This window comes from Sinocyclocheilus anshuiensis, unplaced genomic scaffold (assembly GCF_001515605.1).
Source record: "Sinocyclocheilus anshuiensis isolate Anshui unplaced genomic scaffold, SAMN03320099.WGS_v1.1 scaffold819, whole genome shotgun sequence".
In the NCBI taxonomy this organism is placed as follows: Eukaryota; Metazoa; Chordata; class Actinopteri; order Cypriniformes; family Cyprinidae; genus Sinocyclocheilus; species Sinocyclocheilus anshuiensis.
Window position 1 is genome coordinate 371737 of NW_015548238.1, and position 9133 is coordinate 380869.

General features: G+C 38.0%; 1 protein-coding gene across 1 annotated transcript in view; it reads left to right on the forward strand.

Annotated features, from left to right (window-relative positions):
* Nucleotides 1–1557: 1557 nt before the first annotated feature.
* The window catches only part of lrp1aa (low density lipoprotein receptor-related protein 1Aa), a 200232-nt gene continuing 192656 nt past the window's right edge, over nucleotides 1558–9133 (forward strand). The window contains exon 1 of the mRNA XM_016442040.1: nucleotides 1558–1917. Within this exon, the coding sequence (XP_016297526.1) occupies nucleotides 1821–1917 (97 nt within the window). The 5' untranslated portion in view covers nucleotides 1558–1820. The remainder of the gene's footprint in view (nucleotides 1918–9133) is intronic.

Genomic DNA, 9133 nt, shown 5'->3' on the forward strand with positions numbered 1-9133 from the left:
GAGATTTTTGGATAAACTCATTTAGTTACACACATGATTTGAGCTGAGCTCTGAATGTATGGTAAGCAGTTCTGCCCTTATGGAAAAAATGAATAATTATCCCAAATATTCCCAGCTAAGAGTTTCCTTTTGTTTGGACGTATTTTCTAGTTCTGAGCCCTGAGCAGAATAAAGGCTGTTTCTCAGTCCATGCACATGCTCATCCTGCTGTTTATTTGTGTCTTACTGTATTCATTTTGGTTTAGATGTTTTTCCCATTATAGGCTGGAAGAAACAATAAACAGTTCCTCACATTTAGTTTTCATACTGAAAAAAATTACGTTTATAAATTGTTCTTTATATCACTAGATAATTCTCACAGTGATCAGAACAAGAACTAAACATATGTGAGAATTAAACTGTACAGTAAAGAGTCTGCGCTTTGTCTAATGCAAACAACTAAATACCCAGGTGGTACCTTGTTTTGTCCAACAACACATTTCTTAATTACAATCAATAAAGTAAATCCATCTATCATCTTTTTACCTATCTATTTTTCTGACATATAGGCCTATAGTGGTATTTTATGTGTCCTTATTATCATTATTAACAACATTAACAAAACAACAAGATCGATGGTTAAATTACTTAATTAAATTCATCAAGCCTCATTAAATGTAAAAATCCTTAAAAGTTCAAGCAAGCTATAGGCTACCACAAAAATGAATTCCTTTGCTCAATATTTGGCTTTTTTTAAATTTTTTATTTTTTTTAGCATAACTTCATTTGGTGTTTATTTTTTGCACATTAGACTTAAGCTTCAATGGCGTAAAACTCCCAAAGTAGTCAGTTTCGCAATAATAAATCTCTAAGCGACTTTATTCATTCTAGGTGTCGTATTTCTCTGCGTCGACTCAACGCATGCGGCGCTGATTGGATGAGACCCTCAGTCGACAGCATATCAGCCAATAACGAAGCTCCGCGCTGTTCCATCGATTAACAAGGGGATGGAGCTCTTCTCCTGACGTCACACAGCAGCCGGTTGGGTAGTCCGACTCATTCTCGCGAATCGGTTCTTTTGAACACTGTTTCAATTGAGGTTCTGTCATCACTGTTTCCCAGACGTCCCTTGGTATTTTCTATGCTTTAAACATGTTTAATCTGTTTATTAAATTCGAGCATGGCACTTATCAGTTATTGGCTCATTTTGTGGCAGGTCTGACCGAATGAGTGGTGCAGTAAATTTGTATTGCTATCATTTTATTATAATAGCAACAATCAGTCACACTGAATGCAATAAATACACACAACGTAATTATTATTTCATTTTCTGATAAAATGTGAATATAATATTGATGGATATTTGATGGATGAATATTTCCCCGCAGTATCAAATGACTCGAGAAACGATCTGACCCAGAGCAGTTGGATATCTTGAACCAATCTATGTCCGACTCGCGAACCGGTTGATGCAAAAGTGAACCGGTTCACTAGTCCGAACATCACTAGTTTAGGATTGGACCACACATTTCGCCCAATCTGTGTTACCAGCAGCAACAGAGAGAATCGGGCGCACAGAGCGGAGCGCTGGCTGTCATCCTCAACAAAGGAATGGTTTGAGCGCACTGTCTCCGTGGTGATGCCGTGTATCAGACATATATCATCCATAGGTTGTGCCATGCATTCAAGGAATACGTGAATCGTGTGTGCCAGAAGAAGCCTTTTGCGCCAGTGTGCGCATTTGGAGAGGCGCATCAGCCGTGATCAGACTGCAGCTTTACTGGATCATCGGACCTTGCTTTTGCATTTTATTTTGCTCTTTTGTTCTCTGTTGAAATATAATGTTGCGCTTCACAGCTGGCAGGCTGCTTGTCGGATTGGTCTTTTTGGGTTTTTTGCACAGTTTGGAGGCGCTTCTTCCAGCAAGGGCAGTAGATGGTGAGTGTATGAGATGGTTTTTCATTTGGCATTTCATATCATCATACAACACCCACAATTCAGCAATTGTTGCCATGCTTTTAGACATCATATCAATACGGAGCATCCTTTGAGACCCAAACTGCGTTAATACAGAGTTTCTTTCGCTATCATGTCACCAGTAAGAAATTAAGATTATGTGAAAGGTAGATGGCAGGTCTCAAAATGGATTAGATAACGGTTTACGTTGAAGTAGCCAGCGCGCGCATCACATAAGCAGCACAGGAGTGCAGATACATTGCTAATCTGTGGATGAACCATCACAGCGCACATGCCCAGAATACAACATGACACATGCAACTTTCAGCTTTCACGTCATGTGCACCGATCTTAAACCAGACAATGCCTGTTATTGGCCATTTGGAGATGCAAATAATTAAATATAAAGTTGTGAGTCTAGAACTTCTTTAGTATTGGATTTTTGTGCGTTTTGCCGAAAAGACATTGTCGTGTCCTGTTAGTCCTTTAATGAAGGAGCTCGTTTGATTAGAAGTGTTATGCTGTATCAGAACCCTCTCATGGGTAGCTGCCTACATCTGCAGTCCACCAGGCCCTCTCCATCAATGACATGTATTTTATACAGGAAAGGAAGGAATGGTGATCTTATTTGGACTGAAATGCATGATGGATTGCTGCTTCTTTGAGCCTTCACTTCTCTTTGAAAGCTTTGCTGTCTGTCTGTTGCACATTATTTTTTACATTACATAGTCTGTATTGAAGCTCAGAAGTTAAAATGCTTTGAGCAGACAAATGAGCTTCAAGATGCAAGATTTGTGATATGGATATACTAGGAATCATCTAGAATGATACACAGTCATCTTGTCAAGTTGTACATTCTGCTTTTAGTGCTGTGAATGCTATTCTGAAGTCAACACATTGATGATGATGTGTGTGTGTGTGAACTGGTTTGTGTGCAAGTAAATCCTAACTCTGGAAACAACTACATACTTGTTCACTTAGCTCTGGAAATGAGGACAAAGCACAGAATTCTTTGCTTCTTATATAAAGCTCCTGATAATTACTACAGATTATTCTTGCTATGGATGAAATATTTTATGCTTCTTCAAAACTTAAAAAATAACACTGTTTATTAATTATTTTGACATTGAGAACAAAGGGAGGTTTTGGTAGACTGAACTATAACTTACAGGAACAAATTTGTCTACAAAGTATAGCTATCTTCACATACATACTAACCTACATACATACATATTTATCTGCTTGTTTACATTATCACAATAATCCACAAGTAATCCACAGCACTCCAGTCCATCAATTGTTGTCTTCCAAAATCTGTGTGTTTGTAACAAATCCATCATTAAGATGTTTTTACCTTCAGACCATTGCTTCCAGCTAAAATATGAGTCCTCTATCCATAATATTGTTTTCTTCAGTGAAAAAGTTGTCTTGTCTGAAGCAGGAACGAATTATGCACCGATCAAGAAGTCCAAAACAGTCCAGAGCAGCTTTAAACAAATATGTGGGTGGATTTTGATGTGAGAGACAACAGGGGATGGACGTTTTCCACTGGAGGAAGCGTTATTATGGATTATGGACTCCATAATAGAAACAGTTTAATGAGCTTCAAGATGCAAGATTTGTGATATGGATATACTAGGAATCATCTAGAATGATACACAGTCATCTTGTCAAGTTGTACATTCTGCTTTTAGTGCTGTGAATGCTATTCTGAAGTCAACACATTGATGATGATGTGTGTGTGTGTGAACTGGTTTGTGTGCAAGTAAATCCTAACTCTGGAAACAACTACATACTTGTTCACTTAGCTCTGCAAATGAGGACAAAGCACAGAATTCTTTGCTTCTTATATAAAGCTCCTGATAATTACTACAGATTATTCTCGCTATGGATGAAATATTTTATGCTTCTTCAAAACTTAAAAAATAACACTGTTTATTAATTATTTTGACATTGAGAACAAAGGGAGGTTTTGGTAGACTGAACTATAACTTACAGGAACAAATTTGTCTACAAAGTATAGCTATCTTCACATACATACTAACCTACATACATACATATTTATCTGCTTGTTTACATTGTTTTGCCGTTAAGAATGGACATATTTTAGTTTATTGTTTTGAGTAAACCTAAACAGATTTGTAGAAATGTAGCATTGCATCAGTGTCTCAGCAATGGATGCTCTGCAGTGAATGGGTGCCGTCAGAATGAGAGTCCAAACAGCTGATAAAAACATCACAATAATCCACAAGTAATCCACAGCACTCCAGTCCATCAATTGTTGTCTTCCAAAATCTGTGTGTTTGTAACAAATCCATCATTAAGATGTTTTTACCTTCAGACCATTGCTTCCAGCTAAAATATGAGTCCTCTATCCATAATATTGTTTTCTTCAGTGAAAAAGTTGTCTTGTCTGAAGCAGGAACGAATTATGCACCGATCAAGAAGTCCAAAACAGTCCAGAGCAGCTTTAAACAAATATGTGGGTGGATTTTGATGTGAGAGACAACAGGGGATGGACGTTTTCCACTGGAGGAAGCGTTATTATGGATTATGGACTCCATAATAGCAACAGTTTAAATTAAAAAAGGCCTTAATGATGGATTTTTATTTTTTATTTCTTTATTTTATTACAAACATTGCAGAGAATCCATTGGTGGGCAAGTTATATAATGCTGAATTGCTCCAAATTAGTTTCCATGTTTCTAACAGACTGCAAAGTGCAGTTAAAATTACTCTGATAATAACACAGAATTTTCTCACAATGGCTTTTACCGATGCATAGAATATGCATTCTCACTGAGCTGAAAGACTTCATGTTCAGTTCAGTGGCTGGCTAAACTCATCAATGGTGTTAATTAAGGGGCCCCTATCAGAGAAGTACACAGAAGGTTGCTGTTGCCTCTGGGGTCCTTTGAGGTGACACACACTTTCGTCTCCCTCTTAAAGCAACCTCTAAAACAAGGAATTAAAACACCAAAATTCTTTCGAAAGTATCGTCCAGTTTAAAGCATATACCCTAAGATGACAGGCAAATGAATAGTTTAATTAATAGTGAGTAGTGACAGACTAATATTTTAAGATGATCAGTTGTCACTCAGCCATAGATAGTAAGATAATAAACATAATACATTTTTGAATGACTTTTGAATTAATACGGTGTAAACTTTGTTTCACTTGGGTGAAGCTGGAGTATGTAATGTTAAAATACATTGTTGTATCCCAACTTAATATGCAACTATAAGAAAGCCATTCGTCCTCTGAAAAGTGCAAGCACTGTGACTCTGTAACACTGTGTGAACATCCTGAGCAGCTCAACACCAACATTAGCTCAACCCTGAGTTTGGGGAAAGACTTTCTGTTTGAGTCTTAACAGATGAGGGGCCTTTTTGAAAATAGTTATTATTTTTGCTGCGATGTTAGTGGTGCAGAAATGGCACTTTATCTGTAATTTCCGCAATTTAGTGTATGGCACAATTGCTTTCATTAAACTGTGTTATGCATATTTTGCCATTACATAGGCCATCCAGCCATATATGCTCTCCAGAAAAACTGACATTAGTCCACCAGAACTGCTTATCCTGACCAATGTGACTTTATAGTGTATGTTTTGGTTGAAACTGATACTAAAAGGGATCATTTATTCATCCTCTATTAGATCCAATATGACTTTTTTTCTTTCATGAATCACAAAAGGAGATGCTCCTGCAATTACAATTAAAATGAATGACGATTAAAATCCTAAAAGTGGTTCATACAACTCGTGCACTATATTCCAAATCTTCTGATGCCATATGATTGCTTTGTGTGAGAAGCAGACCAACTGAGTGGATAAAGATACAATTTTACTGTTGTGCTTGGGTTGAACAAACTTCGACTCGAGTCCATTCAGCCACTTTTGTGTGCAGCCGATGTCTTTATATTTCCTGACAGGTAACCTACCCCCTAAGGGTTTGACATTTCAAGAGTTTGAGCTGATAGGAAACTCTTAATAAGAACTGAGAATATATTATACTGTACACGTTCTGCACAGCACAGGAAAGACAGAGAAAGGAGGAAATAAACATTGTTGAGACAGACGAGTGTGTTCCCTACCTCCAACTTCAGTCTCCTTCACTCAACTGTGAAACACATCTGGATAGGGAAAGGTCATTTGTTTGGAAGTATGCATGAGGAGAGGGTGAAAAAGAGGGTGGATATTCTCTCAAACACCCTTTACACATTGTTCGCCCCCCTTAGGCTCAATGCATTTATTTTGAACATGAATGTAGAAACTTGCAATCCCAGAAATTTGATCTAGGAAGGAAGGAAGTAACATGGGTTGGGGAAGGGTGCACGTGAGAACTTAGAGCTGACGTAAAATGACAGGAGAAAGACTGAGCTGCTTTTCCCCCTCTTCCATCCATCCGCCCCCTTGGCGATGTGGGTAATGTTGCATGATGTGCTTTAATGATCTTAACTAGATAATTAGGTTCGGTTTGTGATTAGGGTGCTTTGTTTGTTCCATACAGTAGGTTTAAAGCTAAGCCGAAAATGGAAAATCTGTCATCACTAACTCAATTTAAAAAAAAAACTGAAAAAGGAGAAATTTTGAAGAATGTTCACATTGCTCTTTTCCATACGATAACAGCAGCAGTAACCAGGGACTGTAAAGTTCTAAAAAGGACACACACACACAAACATGGTATATGTGGTTTACTGGGACTATCCATAGGCGTAATGGTTTTTATACTGTACAAACTGTATTTTCTATTGTCCAACACCAACCCTACCCATAAACCTACCCCTCACAGAAAACTTTATGCATTTTTAGATTTTCAAAAATCACCATGTAGTATGTTTTTTAAGCCTTTTGAATTACGGGGAAACAGGAAGTGTCCTCATAAACCACCTTCACATTGTAATACCTATGTCATATCCATATTATTATACAAATTAGTGCCCTCATAAACCACCCAAACCAGTGCACACACACAACACTATAAAAGTATCAGAAAAAGTTACTTTTATGGGTTCCCACAGTCAACATAGGGTCATTGGAAAAACGTGCCTCTACCTACATTTTTGCAAAACTCCAAAACATACAGTTTCCAGCTGAATTCAACAGTAGTTTCGGTAAAACACCAACGACTTTTAATCATTTTCACACAAATTATTATGACAGATGCGGATTATCAGTTAATAAAATCTTATTTTTGCACCGTTTCTTGCACAATTCTATGTTATGACCTCAAAACACTTTTACCATTGAATCTTCAAAAAATATGTATTTTTAGATAAAAATCTTTAAAAACATTGTTAGATAATTTTTACAATATATATATATATATCAGGGTTCCCACGCTCCTTGAAAGTACTTGAAAGTACTTGAATTTCAGACATATGGATTCAAGGCCTGGAAAGTACTTGAAAAAAAAAACTAAAAATAGTCCTTATGAATTATATACCAAATCCTCTGAAGGCCTACAATAGCTTTAAGACTGAAGTTGCTATTCCCCTCCAAACATTGCTTTCCGATGTGTGTTTCCACATATTCAAACTTGGTACATGAAGACACAATGTGCTAGGTTTGATTCCAGTGACACCAAGTTCCAGTTCCTGTGTTTCTCACAACCAAACTGCACCACCCAATTGCTAGAGATTTGAAAACTACTGGACAGACATTCTTTAAAATATTTTCTCTTATGTTCCTCTGAAGAAAGCAAGCAATACAAGGTTGGAATGACATGATGGTGAGAAATAATGATGAATTTCGTGTGAATTACCCTGCCTAAATGCCTAAACCTAAGCTGGTTTGCCTGTCTAATTTGGTTTAAGCTGGTCTTCTAGCCTTGGCTAAGCCAGTGTTTAGCTGCCCACCCAGTTTGTCTCCCTGTTTGACCAGCTAAAAAGTGCCCCAAATCTCTCTAAAACTAGCCAACAGACCAGCCTGATTAAGATGGGAGACCAAGGGACAAACCTGTTTAAACCAGTTTAAGATATTTTTCAGCAGCGTTGTTCCTTAAGAAAACAAGCGGTGCGCTACACTTCAGAAATTCTGTGATGACCATTTCAGCCCATAGACAGTGTTTGGACTGTTTTACCAGTGTTCATGACAACAGAGCTGTTCTTGGAGCTCGCAGGGCTGGAAACACTGAGCTCACAGGGCCATAGCTGTCACATTACTCAGACACTCGCTCGGCCGCCAGCAGGCTTGCTGAGATGGAGGAAAACAGCACTGAAGCAAGAGCTGAAGGAACGCTCATGCAGAGAGCCTGTCGTTGCGTCCCATAAACGTTGAGCTGTTTGAGATTTGGATTTGTTGGAGCAGATAAGACTGAGGCAGTGACAGAAGAAATGTCTTTCTTTGAAATTGGGGTGAAAGAGTGGAGGTGAGCTTAGAGGAAAAGCCATTTCCTATCTTGAGACAAGACACAACACTTCTGTTGGGTCGTGGTAGGGGGTATTGATTCCTCAAATTACCACTGATTGGAAAGCGCAAACACACAGTAGTTGCTTTGGTAACATCCACTTTACAGCTGCTGGTTGTTCTTAAAGGGTTACTCCACCCCAAAATGAGAATTTTGTCATTAATCACTTACCCCCATGTCGTTCCAAACCCGTAAAAGCTTCGTTCATCTTCGGAACACAATTTAAGATATTTTGGATGAAAACCGGGAGGCTTGTGACTGTCCCATCAGCCTGGTCTCATGTTTATACGTAGGTATTAATACGTAACATTTACAAGCACAAAACGTACACTTTTGTACGTTTTTATTAATGCTAAAACGTAGAATTTAGACGTATTTCAACGTTTAAAACGTACAAATCGCGACGTATTTTTTGCTAAAAAACGTAAAAATATTTACGTATCGTTTATATCATTAAGATATTCATATCAATGCATTTTTATCATTTTATCAATAAGCAATTTAGATTTTTAGACCCCTTAACCTACCCCAAACCTAAACCTACCCAATCGCTGAAAATATTATCCAGATAATTTTCCCGATCCACTCCGTGGATTCACTAGATTTAGCCACTTTCACACCCTTTTAGCGGCTTTTTTCCATAGAAAATATTCATACTGACAAACCTAGTGACTTTTTTGGATAAACCTTAGCTATGGTTCAGTTGGAAGATTTCGCCAGTGCTGTCCCGCGAACGCGAGGTCTGACTTTCCCGGAGAAGTGTCACCTCTCTCGGCGTCTGTTCTGTG